The sequence below is a fragment of the Elephas maximus genome, chromosome 10 (assembly GCF_024166365.1).
Source record: "Elephas maximus indicus isolate mEleMax1 chromosome 10, mEleMax1 primary haplotype, whole genome shotgun sequence".
NCBI lineage: Eukaryota > Metazoa > Chordata > Mammalia > Proboscidea > Elephantidae > Elephas > Elephas maximus.
This window is the reverse complement of record NC_064828.1, coordinates 22,592,638-22,610,960: the sequence shown is the minus strand read 5'-3', so window position 1 is coordinate 22,610,960 and position 18,323 is coordinate 22,592,638. Positions and strand designations below refer to the sequence as shown.

Below are 18,323 nucleotides of genomic sequence, written 5' to 3'. Positions count from 1 at the left end.
AATAAAGAGAAGTTTATTTTCTCATAGTCCAGTAGGCTAGAAGGCCAAATTCAGGGCACCATCTCCAAGGGAAGGCTTTCTCTCTCTGATAGCTCTGGAGGAAGGTCCTTGTGATGCATTAGTCTTCCCTTGGTCTGGGAGCATCCCAGCGCAGGAACCTCAGGCCCAAAGGATGTGCTCTGCTCCCGTTACTGCTTTCTTGTCTCTCTGCTCGCTTCTCTCTTTTATATCTCAAAAGAGATTGGCTTAAGACACTATCTAATTTTATAGACCTCATCAATGTAACTGCCTCTAATCCATCTTATTTGATCATAGTGAGAGGATTTACCACATGGGGAAATCACATCAGAAGATAAAATGGTAGACAATCATAGAAGTGAATCATGACCTAACCAAGTTGACAGACATTTTTGGGAGACACAATTCAGTCCATGACAGTGGTCTCATACAATATTTGTTCTTTTGTGATTGACTTATTTCACTCAGGATAATGTCCTCCAGGTTCAGCCATGTTGTGAGATGTTTTGTGGATTTGTTGTCATTCTTTAACATTGCACAGTATTCCATTGTGTATATGTACCGTGGTTTGTTTATCCATTCATCTGTTGATGGGCACTTAGGCTGTTTCCATCTTTTTGCTGTTGTAAATAAGGCTTCAGCGAACATGGATGTGCACGTGTCTATTCGTGTCATGGCTTTTGTTTCTCTAGGATATATTCCTAGGATGGAATTGCTGGATCATATGGTATTTCTATTTCTAACTTTTTGAGGAAGTGCTATATCATTTTCCACAGTTGTTGTACCATTTTACATTCCCACCAGCAGTGTATGAGAGTTCCAATCTCCCGACAGCCTCTCCATCATTTGTTTTCTGGTTTTTTGATCAGTTGTGTTATTAACAGTGTGAGATGGTATCTCATTGTAATTTTGATTTGCATCTCTCTAATGGATAATGAGGAGCCCTGGCTATTCAGAGATTAAGTGCTTGGCTGGCAACCGAAAGGTCAGGGGTTTAACCCCATCAGCCACTCCACAGGAGAAAGCTGTGGCAGTCTGCTTCCGTAAAGATTATAGCTTGGAAGCCCTATGGGGCAGTTCTACTCTGCCATATAGGGTCACTATGAGTCAGAATTGACCTGATGGCAACGGGTTTGGTTGGATTCTGGGTAAAGGCTAATGATCACAAGCATCTCTTCATGTATTTGTTGGCTACCTGGATGTCTTCTTTGGTGAAGTGTCTGTTCAAGTCCTTTGCCAATTTTTTAATTGGGTTGTTTGTCTTTTTGTTGTTGAGTTGTTGGAGTTTTCTATAAATTTTAGAGATTAGACAAAGATGTCATAGCCAAAAATTTTTCCCAGTCTGTGGTTTCCCTTTTTACTCTTTTGAAAAAGTCTTTTGATGTGCATAAGTATTGATTTTCAGTAAGTCCCAATCATCTAGGTTATCTTCTGCTGTTTGTGCTTTTTTAGTTATATTTTATAAATTTAGTTATACCATAAATTAGGGCTCCTAGGTTTGCTGCTATTGTTTTTTCTATGATCTTTACGGTTTTAGGTTTTGCGTTCAGTTCTTTGACCCATCTTGAGTTAGTTTTTTTGTATGGTCTGAGGTATGGATCCTGTTTCATTTTTCTTCAAATGGTTACCCAGTTTTGCCAGCACTATTTTGTTAAAGAGTCTATCTCTTCCCCATTTAATAGATTTCAACCCTTTGTCAAAGGTTAACTTCCCATAGGTGGATGGATTTATTTCAGGCTTCTTAATTCTGTTCCATTGGTTTATGTGTCTCTTCTTGTACCAGTCAGTACCAGTTTGTTTTGACTACTGTGGCTATCCTAGCTTGTGTCTTAAACCTAACCATTTTTGAGATATAAAAAGAGGACATTAGGCACAGAAACCAGCAAGCAAAAATGTGAGGGGGAAGATAGATGCCACATGGAGATCTCTAAGGAATAGAAGAAAACCAGGGGTAAAGAAGCTTTGTTGTTGTTGTTGTTAGGTGCCATCGAGTCGGTTCCAAGTCATAGTGACCCTATGCTCAACAAAACAAAACACTGCCTGGTCCTGTACCATCCTCACAATCGTTGTTATGCTTGAGCTCATTGTTGCAGCCACCATGTCAATCCACCTCATTGAGGGTCTTCCTCTTTTCTGCTGACCCTGTACTCTGCCAAGCATGATGTCCTTCTCCAGGGACTCATCCCTCCTGAAAATATGTCCAAAGTATGTAAGACGTGGTCTTGGCATCCTTGCCTCTAAGGAGAATTCTGGCCGCACTTCTTCCAAGACAGATGTGTTTGTTCTTTTGGCAGTCCGTGGTATATTCAATATTCTTCGCCAACACCACAATTCAAAGGCGTCAACTCTTCTTTGGTCTTCCTTATTCATTGTCCAGCTTTCACATGCATATGATGCGATTGGAAATACCATGGCTTGGGTCAGACACACCTTAGTCCTCAGGGTGACATCTTTGCTCTTCAACACTTTGAAGAGGTCCTTTGCAGCAGATTTACCCAATGCAATGCGTCTTTTGATTTCTTGACTGCTGCTTCCATGGCTGTTGACTGTGGATCCAAGAAAATGAAATCCTTGACAACTTCAATCTTTTCTCCGTTTATCGTGATGTTGCTCATTGGTCCAGTTGTGAGGATTTTTGTTTTCTTTATGTTGAGGTGTAATCCATACTGAAGGCTGTGGTCTTTGATCTTCATTAGTAAGTGCTTCAAGTCCTCTTCACTTTCAGCAAGCAAGGTTGTGTCATCTGCATAACGCAGGTTGTTAATGAGTCTTCCTCCAATCCTGATGCCCCATTCTTCTTCATATAGTCCAGCTTCTCATATTATTTGTTCAGCATACAGATTAAATAGGTATGGTGAAAGAATACAACCCTGACGCACACCGTTCCTGACTTTAAACTAATCAGTATCCCCTTGTTCTGTCTGAACAACTGCCTCTTGATCCATGTAAAGGTTTCTCATGAGCACAATTAAGTGTTCTGGAATTCCCATTCTTCGCAGTGTTATCCATAGTTTGTTATGATCCACACAGTCGAATGCCTTTGCATAGTCAATGAAACACAGGTGAACAACCTTCTGGTATTCTCTGCTTTCAGCCAGGATCCATCTGACATCAGCAATGATATCCCTGGTTCCATATCCTCTTCTGAAACCGGCCTGAATTTCTGGCAGTTCCCTGTCGATATACTGCTGCAGCCGTTTTTGAATGATCTTCAGCAAAATTTTGCTTGCGTGTGATATTAACGATATTATTCTGTAATTTCCACATTCGGTTGGATCACCTTCTTGGGAATAGGCATAAATATGGATCTCTTCCAGTCAGTTGGCCATGAAGCTGCCCTCCATATTTCTTGGCATAGATGAGCGAGCACCTCCAGCACTGCCTCTGTTTGTTGAAACATCTCAATTGATATTCCATCAATTCCTGGAGCCTTGTTTTTGGCCAGTGCCTGCAGAGCAGCTTGGACTTGTTTCTTCAGTACTATCGGTTCCTGATCATATGCCACCTCTTGAAGTGGTTGAATATTGACTAATTCTTTTTGGTATAATGACTCTGTGTATTCCTTCCATCTTCTTTTGATGCTTCCTGCATCATTTAATATTTTCCCCATGGAATTCTTTACTATTGCAACTCGAGGATTGAATTTTTTCTTCAGTTCTTTCAGCTTGAGAAACACTGAGTGTGTTCTTCCCTTTTGGTTTTCCATCTCCAGCTCTTTGCACATGTCATTATAATACTTTGTCTTCTTGAGAGGCCTTTGAAATCTTCTTTTCAGTTCTTTTACTTCATCAATTCGTACTTTTGCTTTAGCTGCTCCACGCTCAAGAGCAGGTTTCAGAGTCTCCTCTGACATCCATCTTGGTCTTTTCTTTCTTTCCTGTCTTGTCAGTGACCTCTTGCTTTCTTCATGGATGATGTCCTTGATGTCATTCCACAGTTCATCTGGTCTTCAGTCACTAGTGTTCAGTGCATCAAATCTGTTCTTCAGATGGTCTCTAAATTCAGGTGGGATATACTCAAGGTCATATTTTGGCTCTCGTAGACTTGCTCTGATTTTCTTCAGTTTCAGCTTGAACTTGGATATGAGCAATTGATGGTCTCTGTTCCACCGTTGGCCCCAGGCCTTGTTCTGACTGATGATATTGAGCTTTTCCATTGTCTCTTTCCACAGATGTAGTCAATTTGTTTTCTGTGTGTTCCATCTGGCGAGGTCCATGTGTATAGTCGCCGTTTATGTTGGTGAAAGAAGGTATTTGCAATGAAGAGGTCATTGGTCTTGCAAAATTCTATCATTCGATTTCTGGCATTGTTTCTATCACCAAGGTTGTATTTTCCAACTACTGACCCTTCTTCTTTGTTTCCAACTTTTGCATTCCAATCGCCAGTAATTATCAATGCATCTTGATTGCATGTTCTATCAATTTCAGACTGTAGCAGCTGATAAAAAGCTTAGACAAGGATTTTCCCCCAAAGTGGACAGAGAGTCTTCCCCTCACGCCAATGCCCTGATTTCAGATTTCTAGTCTCCTGAAGTACAATAAAATAAATGTTTGTTCTTTAAAACCACACACTTGTGGTATTTCTGTTACTGTAGTACTGCAAACTAAGACACCTTCTTTGGACAAGTTCCATATTTTTAGTCTTCCTTTTCTGTCTTAATATTGCAGTTCTGTGTGCATTTATTGGACCTAAGAGTGCAACAAGCTTCCCATGGTCTCTTTAAACCCTGGTCTCTTTCTACGCATATCTTTCATATTCCATGTATGGATTTTATAAAAATATTTTCTTCTTTCGCCAGGATGAAAATGGGAATTTTGTGGTTAAAATTACAATCTCACTGACACATTTAGAATGAGAATGCAGTCGTATTTGCATAGAGGATGTTTGAGAACACTTCTGCGTTAACATAAAGTTTCAGGTTTTTATGGTCCAGTTATTTTTCTTTTGATTTTTACAGACTTTTAATTAAGCCATGCTGATTTATTAACACCATTATTTCTAAATTGTATTAAGGACTGCGGCTACTACATAATGTCCTGTGTATGAACATCACAAACTTCCCTCTCCAGCTGTAGAAAGTAGGTGGCCTTGATTCTAGGGACATTTTATAACTTTCTCCAGAATGTTTCATGATACTTTTTGAAGTGTCGAAAATGGTAATAGCGCTATACATACATGTTTTGTTTAAATCTCAAATTAAAATGATGTACCAAGTGGAGACAATAGTGAATACATTTCAAAGCTAGAAATGTGTTCCTTTCCCTGAAACCACGCACACTCCATAATAACAATGGCCACCACATATTGTCTTTGGTGAATCAATCATGTACTGGGTTGGGAATATTAACGCATTTATTTTTTAGAATAATCCTGTGAGTTAAGTATTATTTTTTCCATTTTGTACATGTAGACACTGGCTCAGAGATGTTAAGAAACTTGCCTAAAATAACACAGCAACTGTGTGACTAGTAAGTTATATCTCATATTGAACCGAAATACGTCCCCCTTTAAAGCCATAGCCCTTGTCCCCCTCCTGCTTCCTCTTTAATTGTGTTCAAGAATAGGATCATAGTTGCAGCAACACCTAGCTTTACTTTCTGCTCTGTAATTTCATGCAATAACGTTTGCTCCCGCAGTTTTCTGTTAAAATGACTAAATTCATTCTATGGGTATAAAGTTCAAGGAACCATTACCCATCAAAAGCAGGGCTCATAATCTTTGTGCCCTTTCTTTTCTCTGCAAATTTATTCTAATTTCATTAACCATTTCATTCTGGTAATGAGGTGATTTATTTTGCCTGCTGGCCTATGTTTCAATATGAAAAAGAACTGTTATAAAATACAGTGTGGCTTATTGTAATGAAAAGAACAAATATTTAGAATCAGGTTGATCTGGTTTCAAATCCTGGTTTTGCTACTCATTGATTATATAATCTTGGAATTTACCTAATTTCTTTGGGCTTTATTATTAACAGCTACAGCAGTGTCCAGTTTACGTGTAAGCTGTAAAAAAAAATTAGCAGTGAAAATACCTCAAGAAGGGGGAGCAGTTGGCAAACACACGTAGAAAGTGTACGCTATTTATGTAAAAATACGGTAAAGACAATTAAAAAATTCGATCTTGAGTCACAATTGTTGCTGCTGTGTGCCATCGAGTCAATTCCAACTCACAGCAACCCTATGTGCAGGGTAGAACTACTCCATAGGGTTTCCTGGTCTGTAATCTTTTTTTTAATCTTTATAGGAGCATATCACCAGGTCTTTTCTCCCAGGTAGCCACTGTTGGGTTTGAACTGCTGGCCTTTCGGTTAGCAGCCCGTGCTTAACCACTGCATTAAGTCAATTCCAACTCATAGCAACCCTATGTGCATGGTAGAACTGCTCTTAGGGTTTACTGGGCTGTAATCTTTATGGGAGTAGATCATCAAGTCTTTTCTCCCAGGTAGCCACTGTTGGGTTTGAACCACTGGCCTTTCAGTTAGCAGCTCAGTGCTTAACCACTGGGCCACCAGGGCTCCTTTCAGTCACATTAGCCACAATGAAGTGCTCAGAGGTCACATGTGGCTATTATCTACTACACCGGATGACACAGATACGGAAAGTTCCTGTATTCCTTCATTGCAGAAAGTTCCACAGACAGCACTGAGCTATAAGATGCGGTTGATGATAACTTCCTCATATAGTTAAGGGGAGAATTAAGGTACAGGAAGTCTTGCATAAAGAACCTAACGTGGTGCCTATTTGGGACAACAATGGCACACTAAAAATGTATGTTTTCTCCTTCCTCTCCCTGCATACCTGCTCTGCTCATTAACCTGAATTTCGTTTCAGGGAAATTGCCACTTTCCCTAATTTTTCTATCACCTCCTTTAAATTAAAGTAAATAAATAAATATGAATAAGGATACGTGGCTCTTTGGAGATTATATTAATATTCTCAAGATAACTTTGAATTAAAAAAAATTAAGGTAGAAAAAAAAAGATAGCCAGTTATAGCAGTAGTCAGTAGCTGTCTAGTTTTAATACTTGGGAAGAAAGTGAGTATGGTCAGATAGGTTTGTGAGTTTATTAGGTTCCAAGGCTGCATCTAGAACTTTTATCAAGAGCAGCTTCAGCCACAGTGAAATTCTTTCTCCATGGTCCCCATGCTGTCTGTTGTCATTATTCCCACGGGATGTCGGTAGGATTCTCTTCACTTTGGGAAAGCTCAACCTTCAGAAATGTGTCCCAGGAAAATCTGCAGCTTAAAGACGGCTCTGTTTTTATTTTCATCTCCAGTTTCAACAAGTTGAGTTATAACCTTCCCTTCTCCCTTTCACATTATTTTATTTTGTTATCAACATTGAATCCATTTCCAGGGAACCTTTGATACTGCTTGGTGGAACCCAGTCTTAGAAATATTTCACAGTAAGACACTAACTAGCTAAGTACTATTTCAAGCTTGATTTTTGCATTTGTGAGAAGAAAATTTTAAATGAGGTAGTGCCTTTGAAGTCTAATGAGATAGCCTAAAGACAAATAGAAGAAAACGGTCAATGCCCTGTTGCTGATCGTCTATGCTCTTTCTTAGGCCCAGCATTTCCTGGGAACAGACTTTTCACCATGCTGAGGGACGACACGTACAGTGTTGTTATCAGGGTGCTTCCACACAACTCTTGAGGAAAAGATAGAAAGAAACCCCAAATCTGTAGGGTATCTTTTTCTGAAATGATTGAGTTGATTTAAAAATCATCTTGGAGCCCAGAAAAAGTAATATGGGTTAGGGTGAACTTTGACACACAGTTTCTAGAGTGGCCACCTGAGAAAACTTCAAGCTAATTACTCTCTTCAGATGACACAAATGGATAAAACCAATCCCAAGAGCTTTGGCCCTGAAAAACCTGAAAGGATCCCGTGAAAGTGTTTTCTTTGGAGATTAATTCACTTACGGTGTGGATGTGGCTGGAGAGTGGGGGGCATCATGTTTAGTAGGCCTTTCAATCCTGTTGTTCAGACCAAAGGGCCCCTCTGTCCAAGCGTAAATACAGGAGGGAATGGGAGGGAGGGTAAATTCCTGGCTGGGCTGTCAGCTCATCAGTAAATACTTGTTTCATATTGACAAGGTTAAAGAAAAAAAATTGTTAGATGCTGATTGATGTCCCAGAGAAAGTTCCTTTCCTGTGAAAATACATCGTACAAATAAAGTACTTATGTGCCAGGCTTTATTGAGAGTGACAAACACATATTGGCTTTTTTAATCCCTTTAACACCCATGAAGTCGGTGCTGTTCTTATTCCCAGGTTTCAGGTGAGGAAACTTTCCTAAGGTTAAACTTCTAGTCGAGACAGCAGAGTGTGAGCCCAGGCCTCTAGAGCCAGGCTCTTGAGAACTCTGCCACATTGCTCCTTGTTTCTTGATAATCGAAAAATCACGTACCCACTGCTCTCTTCATTTCCTCCAACTTCATAAGAATGCCCCAGTTTCTCTTTTCCTTTTTAGAGTCTTCTAGTTTGTTATTGACATTCAGTTCATTTCCAAGGAAGCTTTGGTTCTGCTCGGTGGAACCAGTCTTAAAAATATTTACACAAAGACAGCGCAATAGGAAAAGGCCTTAATCAGTGGACATGGTCCTTGCAATAGGCAGGTGAAGCCTGTTTCCATTCCTTTTTCTTTTTAATGAATTAGGAAAAACAGTTGCTAGCTTTTGATAGGCTGACCCAGAGGGGCTGTGGTAAGCATTGCATCAGATGGCAGGGAAACACTACCTTATGAAGGCCTGGGAGGTGCCGTAAAACTAGAAGAAGCAGTCCTGGGGGCTTCTGGCTTTTTCTTTCATTTGGCCTCAAATATTCCTGTGAATTAGGTGGAAGCAAGGTGTTGTCTCCATTTTGAATATGTGGAAAATGAACATAAGGAGGATGCTGATGAGGATGTGGGTAAGACCTCATGTCATGTCGGTGGGGTGATGTAAACAGATGTTAAAAAAACAAAAACCAAACCGTCGAGTCAGTTCCGACTCATAGCGACCCTATAGTGACCTGTAGGACGGAGTAGAACTAACTGCCCCATAGGGTTCCCAAGGGGTGGCTGGTGGATTCGAACTGCTGACCTCTGGGTTAGCAGCCAAACACTTAACCATGGTCACCGCCAGGGCTCCTGAACAGGTACAGGATACCCTATTTCCCAATTTGATGCTGCACTTGAACAGTATGACCTGGTACAGTCATTTAGCTTCTCTTGACTTCAGATGTCTTCTTTAAAGATTAAGCTGGATGGTTTCTAATATTTCTGAGGTCCTATTCAGCCTCCAAAAACCTGATTCTTCCCAACTCTTCTTATGATCTCACACTCCTGTCATATATAATGCCTCATCCTTTACAAATGTTTTTGAATATTTATGATGTCATTATTTGCCCAGATCTCCCGTCTTGTACCAGACTTTACCAGGTAAGATAAAACATTCTCTGAACCAAAAACAAACAAGAATCCCATCTCCACCAACTACTCCACTTATACCTTTCCCATAATTACATTTCCCAGTCTATCTCTAAATCTTTCTTCTGCGGAAATAGTTACTGTACCCTTACTCACCCTTACTAATTTTAAGTCCATTTCTACTTGTTATCTCAAGCAATTGTCACGTGAAACTAGCTGAACCATTTTGAGATGCTGGAAACAATTAGCCGTTAAAGTCAGCCCAGAACTCGAAATACATTGGACAAAGAGAAACCTGAGAATTAAGTAGTCTAACAAAATAAAATAGAATCTCCTTTGCCTTACTTTTCCCTTTGCTTTTGGGGTATTATGAGAATGTGTGTGTGGGGGGGAGGGGTTTATCTGAACTAAATAATATGGGGGAGGGGGCTACCAAGGGTAAGAGTTGCTTTAGAAAGTGTCTTTTAGGCAATGTCCAATTTTTGTAAACCGACTAAAAAAACAAAACAAAATGTTTGTGATGCTGCCTTCACTTTTATGGGAGCTAGGCTCTCCTGTTACCAGGAGGTGTTGTTCCTTTTGTTGTAATCTCTCTCCTAGGCTTCTCTAAGTAGGTATCTGCTTTTTTGGGCTGACGCTTATTGCCATGAGGTACAATTGCCTCAGGCTTCAAACTAGGAGCAGCTGTGAGGACTGTGAGATGAGCAAAGCACGAAGAATTCACTGGTAGTGAATTCCCAACACAGATACTGTGTTCAAATTTTAAGTAGCTGGTTACCGATTGTTTTACGCATATTTATAGAGAATTTCATGTGTGTTAAATGCTTCCTAATTATTTATTGTGTGTGCTTTACCTTGGAGTCCTGGCGGCATGGTGGTTAAGAGCTCAGCTGCTAACCAAAAGGTCGGCAGTTTGAATCTACCAGCTGCTCCTTGGAAACCCTATGGGGCAGTTCTACTCTGTCTTATAGGTTTGCTGTGAGTGGGAATCGACCCGACCGCACTGGGTTTGATTGTTTTGTTTTTTTTCTGGGTTTTACTTTAGTTGTCTAAGGTAGATAATTTTTAACCTAGCTTTTTGCATAGATGTGGCTAGTAAAGAGTTTAAGTGTCTTTTGAGGTTAGAATACAAGAGAATCAGTTGAGGTTGTAGCAGGTTGTAAAGGATGAAAGTCTTGACTGTCCCTGGTTTGGTGATGTTATTGTTGTTAGTTGCCACTGAGTAGATTCTGACTCATGGTTTTGTGTAGACAGTGCTTACTAAGTATTGAACACAGAATAAGACACTGGGATGAATAACGACCAAAGGAAGTGATGATTTTCTCCCTCAAAATGCTAAAACTTTAAATTGACTCATTTTTCAAGACCAACCAACTTAGGTCAGGTTTGTAAGTTATTTATTTGAACACTATGCCCTGAAACGTTTTTCAGTTCATTTCGTGTTGGTAGCATTTCTCATGGTCACGAGAACCAGTGGCCTGAAGGAGGAAGTGTTCAAAGATCTGTTTGAGTTACTGTGCTGTTCTTTCTTACTAATCCTCGTATTTAAGTATCACTGCCTGCTTTCACCCGAAATTGTTTTCTGGTCCATCTATTGCCGTTTAGCCTGAGTCTTGGGTATAAAGTACTTTGTTGCAGTATATTAACAGACTTTATTGACTGATTTCCCTTACTAAACTACCTGTTTCTTGAAGGTAAAGGGAGGGAGCCTTGTACATAGCTGGTGCTCATTAATGATTGTTGGATGAATGTACTCGTTTTCTATTGCTGCTATTAACAAATTACCACAGACTTAATGGCTTAAAACAAGACAAATTTATTCTTACAGTTCAGGAGGTCAGAAGTCTGAAACGGGTCCCAGTGGGCTAAAATCAAGGCATCAGCCAGGCTGTGTTCCTTCTAGAGGCTCTGGGGGAGAATCTTTTTCTTTGCCTTTTCCAACTTCTAGAGGCTGCCCACATTCCTTGGTTTATGGTGGCCTTCCATCTTCAAAGTCAGCAATGCCTGGTCAAGTCTTTCTCATGCTGTATGGCTCTGACACTGATTCTCTGCCTCCCTCTTCTACATTGACAGAACGTTTGCCGTTACATAGCACCCACCCAGATAATCCACAATGGTCCCTCCATTTTAAGGTCTCAATCACATCTCAATCATATTTGCAAAGTCCCTTTTGCCATGTAAGGTAACATATTCACAGGTTCCAGGGACTACGACTTGAACATCTTTGGAGGGGCACACTGAATAGGTCTTGTATTAGGAAAACAAGTCTTTGTAATAGGAGGCATGCTTCATAAGAGAAGGAGAATGGTATGGGTAAGCTGGAAAGCCTCCTGAGGTGTTTATGAATCCAGAGGTTTCTGTGTCTTATGTGTGTGCAGTAGACAAACAAGCAAAGTGTCTCTAGAATTTTTGCTTAGTATTCTAACCCATCCCTCTAGATTTTCCCCTAAAGTTACAGGAGGGGATTCTCAACATACGTTTTATGAGGTGAGTCTCCTGTGTCATTTCAGAGGGTAAAGTTCATTTCACTTCCTCGGAGAGACCACTAATTAACTGGGCTGAAAGACCTTGTGCACATCAAGACTCAATTGTACATGGTGTCCTACTTTGACAGCAAGTGGAAGCTCTGGGTTTTAGATGTGTGATTAAAAGTGTAAATTCTAAAGAACAGCTTCTCGGATTCAGATTTTAGTTCTGCTACTTACTGCCTCTGTGACCATGGGCAAGGTGGTTCATCTTTGTATGCCTCAGTTTCCTAATAGAAAAATAAGAATAATATAACAACTTCATATAGTAGTTATGAGCATCCAATCAATTAATATATGTGAAGCACCTAGAAGGTGCTTGGCACATAGTAAACAACCAATAAATATTAGATGTTGTTATTACTTCCCACTGACTGGCTGTGCAACTTTGATCAGTTACTTTACTTCTCTTGTCCATGGTTGCCTAACTTTTAAAATTAGGCTAATAATGCCTTACCTACCTAGAGCCAGGGGGCTAAGATCAAATATTCTGGCACCAAAGATTTCCCCCACTACCCTGAAATTATGTTGGCATCTGTGGGTATCAAGAGGATGTGGGAACCTTTATAATTCTGCTGCATGCTGTGGTATAGAAGGGACGCCAACCCCTTCCATCTTACTTCTAAGTGTATGCCACGACTCTTCCCCCACCCCCTTCTTGTATGGCTTGTGTAGCTCTTAAGAAGACTAATCTTATTTGATTTGTTTTGACGATTCCTTCTTTCCTCAATCATGAAGAAGCAGAAGTCTGATTTTATCAGTAGGTATTTCCTTTAGATACAAAGCTTGTTCTAAGACTGAAATGACACCACTGAATTTTTCTGGAGTGTCCTAGCAGCCTTTTCATTAAATATGCCTCAGTTAATAATCCCAAAATATGCTAGGATAAGGAAGAAACAAAAATGTGTCCATTTAGACACCAGGTCAAATCAGGGACTAAGAGGTGCTCTCTCTGTTAACTTTCTCATAGCGGTTGGTGGGGTATAATAATATGCACAATCTTTTTTTTTTTTTGGTATGAGGATTACTTTTGAGCACATTGCTAGACATGCCTTAAAGCAATCAGAATTTATCGGAATTCATACTTATCCTCATTGCTTCTAGGGCTGAGGAACATGGCTCAAGTCATCAGTGTGTGACCCGCAGCCATTCCCTGCTGCAGATGAACACTTTTTTAGCTTGTGGCTACTACTTCTGTTTTGCAGAATAAATTGCTGTTTATGTTTAACACTTGGCCGTGGTCTTCCCGACACTTTGCTCAAAGAGAGCTAACAATTACCATTAAGCAAGTGTGATTCTCTTCCCAGCGCAGGACTGTGCTCTGCCCATCCCAAAAAAAAAACTATCCCAGGCACTCATTAAATACGTGCTGACCGGACTGGATTTGAAAAACACTGAGATCTTTAGGTACAGCAGGAAACTGTCTCAAGAGGCAGCTATGCAGGTAGGAAACAGAGCTGCAATTTTTTCATGTCCTTAGTTGCCAGGCTTAGTTGCCAGCATTTAATCAGAGTGGTGGAAACTACATTGAGGCGATGTTTGGTAGTAGTTTTGGCCGTTCAGCTTTGTTTTAGGCAAATTGGATCTGTGATGGAGACCTGACAGGTAAGACCTTTCAGATGGCTTGCCCTTTTGGGGGAATGTGAATCCTTGGGGACCTTTGGTGAATTACTCTGCCTAACAAGGCATAGGTTGTATGTCACCTTGTGTCACACCAGGTTGCATTTAGTTGGTCAGAACGATAAAGCATTGAGGAGTGCCCTACTGCTGCCAGGATTCCTAAGAAAGCCTGGACGCCACAGCTGCTAAGCGGAGACCTGAGGTTGGCACAGGGCGTGTAGAGGGTAGTCATTCCTGTTGGGCTGGGGCTGTTGACTCTACCACCCCTATGGCTGGTGGACACTGGGCGTGGTGGGTATGCTGGCCTAAGTGCCTGTTTGTAGAACACAGACAGCCGGGGCAGTAACCTAAAACCAGTCAAGTTGGTTTTCTGCCTTTGGCCCCAAGCTAAAATCTGCATTCCAGATGAAACCTGCAGGGAAGCCGAGAAAACACTTAAAAAAAAAAAAAAAAAAAAGAAACTTCAAGGGCAATAAATTAACTGCTTTGAGAGTTCTGGGCGTTTTGAGATGATCAGTTTCTTTCTTTACTGTTATTCCTTTGCTTTGGACTTGTTAAGTGGTTCTTTATCTGGGTGCTCTGCTAGTTTTTTTGGCCTCAAAGGCCAAAACGGAATCCAGATGGAGAAAAGAGAGGTCCCATAAGATGTGTTTCAGCAATTTTCTGCTGAATCACTTTTGAATCTCCGGGTCTGTCGGGGGGTGGGGGGGGGACCTGGGATCAGGACTGTAAGGATCAGCTCGCTGCTGGCTCAGCACTTTCAGGAGCCGCAACTTGCTCGCCAATAAGGAAGTTGAAAGCAACCAGGAGAAGGGCAGGCACTGGGGCGGAGCTTGTGGTGAAGTTCTCGGCTGGGATTACCAGGGGCAGGCTGACTCTCCCTAGGACAAAAAGCCTTTTATCCACGGGGATAAATACAGAAGTCCCAGAAGAGCAGCCTCCCGGCCCGTGTGTAGTAAGGTGCGCAGCCTCCGCTGCTGCTGGTGGTAAACCTCCGCAGACTTTGCTACAGTTGCCCTGGGCTTTCCTTCATCGCCAAAACCGGAAGGAGGGCACAGTGACCTGAAAGCAACCAAGTGTGCTCTCTCTGCAGCCAAGGAGTCTGGCTCCCTGGTCCTATCGCTCTCTGTCCTGTAAATTAAGAGCGGGTGGAGTGGATGAACTGAGCAAACAGGGGAAGGTAACAAAAGTCCGAACTTCCATTGAGGGCATTGCTGAGACATGGAGGACGTTGGTAATTCTCTGAATGGCAGTGATGTCTCAGAACCTGAGAAACCTGAAACTGGACTTGAAATGGCTCAGTCCATCCTGAGTAAGTTCTCTATGAAATCCCTGTTTGGATTTACGAGTAAATTGGAATCCGTGAAGCCAGAAGAGGAAGATGCTGTGCTAAAAGCATTCCAAAGCTTAGATTTGGATCCCACACCTGGGCAGGATGACCCCAGCAGTGGCTCGGGTCAGCAGGAGGCAGAAGCTCAGGTTCCACCTGACCTCCAAAATGATGGGAATCCTGGAAGGGAGGAGACTGAGTCAGAGGGAAGCCCGGGAAAAGCAGAAGCAGGGACTCCTCTCCCTGGTCAAGAGCTTCCACTCCCTACGTTGGGTGTTAACACAGCTGATGTCATTTTGGTTCGTGGGACCCTCGTCCACACCACCAGTGATTCGGACACTGATAATGATGACCAGGAGCCAGAAGAGGGAAGCAGCTCAAAGACCTCTGGTGTTGTTTTATCCGAGCCATCCCAAGAGCCTGAAGAAATCCCAGGAGATTCTAGGGAAAAGATTGCCACTGGAGAGCCAGACAGTGCGGGACGCTGTGCAGAAGGTCCGCAAAGGACTCCACCTGAGATAAGTGGCAAGTCAGAATCTAGTGATGGTGGCCTTCAGTCAGAGCACAGCCCCAACCAGGCCAAGGCTAGAGAAGAAGGTTCCCACGTCCCACCTGGAGCAGCAAATCAGAGCGTTAGCGTTGGAGTCACTGAGAGTACCTCTTCCAAAAAAGTCCCTGGGGAGAAGACGTTCCAGCTTCCAGCTTTCTTTAGTGGGCTTCGTGTGCTAAAGAAAGGGGCTGTGACTGAGGGAGGAGAGACCATCACCGAAATTAAACCAAAGGATGGGGACCTGGCTTTGCTCAAATTGACCCAGCCTGTTCAGAAATCCCTAGCTCAGGCAGCGCTGCTGCCAGTGAAGAATGGGGAAAAAACAACTGAACTGAAGGCAGCTCCTACTCTCCTGGAGCAACTCTCTCAACTGCTCAACATTGACGTGCCCAAAACCGAACTCAAGGCAGAAGACCCTGAGCCATCAAGGGGAGGAGAGATGGGCTGCAGCACTGACCAGGAGAGCCAGAGCGGCCCTGGAGAAGCCCAAACCCAGGGTGGAGAGGTCAAGCCAAAGCCACCAGAGACTGCCCTGGAGGCCTTTAAAGCCTTATTCATCCGTCCCCCCAAAAAGGGGACCACCACCGATACCTCTGAGCTAGAAGCTCTCAAGCGCAAGATGAGACACGAGAAGGAGTCACTAAGAGCTGTTTTTGAAAGGTCCAAGTCAAGGCCAGCGGAGGGTCCCTCTGATTCCAAAAGCGTATGTAGAATTGGGTTTTGCGTTTTGTCCATAAGATATGATGCTGCGATATTTCTTTTCCAGTTTTCTGTGAAAGTGAATCCCAGTTACCTATTGTTAGCGACCCTCTTTTGGGTGAAAGGTGATTATATTGAAATTAAATGGAGCTTGTAAGGAGTATGGAATTGTACAGTACTGTTTTTCTTTTCATATTTTTCTGGATTGATATAGAGGGGTAAATGTAAAGTATGAGTGGGAGACTTTGGGCTTAAACGGTTATAGTAGATGTTCTTATAAAAACTAAGCAGTGTGAGGAAGCAATGTAATATGGAAGTATAACCCAGATTTACAGGGATTTCCTCACCACTTGATTACACCTCTCTGAAAAATTTATTTTTCCTTTGAAAGTCCGCCGTTTGGCAAAGTGCATGTTCATGATATGATTGAAATGCGACATGTTGGTTGGTAGGCATCCTGACTGAGCCCTGGGTTTAGGATGATAACTGGGTTTTAATCCTAATCCTAACTCTGCCGTTTACTGACTGAGTGACTTTGATCATCTCTGAGTCTCAATTGCCTCATCTACAGAATGAGGGAAAGAAGAGGCCCCGGTGGCGCAGTGATTAAGAGCTTGGCTGCTAACCAAAAGGTCAGCAGTTCAAATTTACCAGCTGCTCCTTAGAAGCCCTATAGGGCACCTCTACTCCATCCTATAGAGTCGCTATAAGTCGGAATTGATTCGATGGCAACAAGTTTTTTTAGGGTGGTTGTGAGGATTTAAATAAAGTTAGCATATGGTAAGCAACCAATTAATAGGAGCTGTTATTAATATTTTATTAATATTTTAAATAATTTTTTTGTTATTAATATTATCCAAAGAACACTGGTTCAGGTAATTTGTAAAGACTAGCAAGCACCTATCCAGTGGATACTAAATGTTCATAAGAGCAGTGGATAGAATTTCTAGCTTAATATCAACTCAGTGTAAGCTTGTCATTTTCCTTTGTATATTTAAGTTAATATATTCTGTTAAAGGAACCCTGGTGGCGTAGTACTTAAAGTGTTCTGCTCCTAACCAAGAGGTCTGCAGTTTGAATCCACCAGCTGCTCCTTGGAAACCCTGTGGGGCAGTTCTGCTCTGTCCTATAGGGTTGCCATGAGTTGGAATCAACTGGACTGCAACAGGATTTTGGTTTTGTCTAGTTCAAACATTTGAAATTGAAAAGCCTTGAAAAATTATCTTAAAGTTTCAGCTACAAACAAAACAAAAAACCCCCAAACAAATCTAAGCTAAGCACAATACAGAGAGCATTATCCTAGTTGTAAATATCAACTCCCATAAAAAAATAACTTGAACACAAAGTCTATCTCATTCGTATTTTATAGGAAAGAAAAAAAAAAAAAAAAAGAAACCTGAAATGACAGGTACAGAGTTCTTGGAGAAGCATGTCTTAGCCCATAACTAATGTTCATGGAAAATGCAAAATAGTCTTATACTATAATGAGCCTTGGAGTTGTTTGGGATACATTATAAAACATTCCTCTAAATATACCTGAGCATGGTACATTTGTACCAGATCAGAGTGAGTTTGTGATTTTTATAGTTATATGATAAAAATCATCTGTTAAGTGTTCTAAATGCTTAGCTTTGAATTGTTTTTGGTGTTGACCTCTACTGATAACTTTTATATTTCTGGGAAAGGAGCGTACTGTCATAAGACATGGTCTCAGTGACAATGAATGAGAGCGATACGCAACTGGCCATTAACATTAATTTTAGAATTAGAGTTAGCATGTTTGTTTTCAGTAATTCATTGACTCTGGCCATATTTCATTTAAGTTATTCTTTTCTTTGCCTGTTTTTTCAACAGCCAGACCAGAGCCCCACAGAGCAGGACGACAGGACTCCTGGCAGACTCCAAGCTGTCTGGCCACCCCCAAAGACAAAAGACACCGAAGAAAAAGTGGGATTGAAGTACACTGAAGCAGGTAAAGTGAAAGGAAGCCAGGGACCCAGGAATGAATCTCTTGCTGTCATGGCTTTTAGTTCTAGTTCAATAGACTCTCAGAATTTGGGTTTTGTTTCCTTATTAAAATGTAACACTAAAGTCTTGTCTTTTCGGTTTTGCCGTTCAAGTGAACCTTACACATTTATTGTTAACAAATCTCTTAGAGATGAAAGGTGA

General features: G+C 41.5%; 1 protein-coding gene across 2 annotated transcripts in view; it reads left to right on the top strand.

Annotated features, from left to right (window-relative positions):
* Positions 1 to 18,323, top strand: part of FMN1 (formin 1) — a 490,439-nt gene that overhangs the window by 110,264 nt on the left and 361,852 nt on the right. Inside the window, exons 1-2 of one of the 2 annotated variants that reach the window (XM_049899607.1) lie at positions 14,425 to 16,158; positions 18,009 to 18,126. The exons of the other annotated variant lie outside the window; for it this stretch is intronic. Of the exons in view, the coding sequence (XP_049755564.1) occupies positions 14,797 to 16,158; positions 18,009 to 18,126 (1,480 nt within the window). The 5' untranslated portion in view covers positions 14,425 to 14,796. Of the gene's footprint in view, positions 1 to 14,424; positions 16,159 to 18,008; positions 18,127 to 18,323 lie in introns of those variants that run through there. 2 annotated transcript variants of the gene reach the window in all.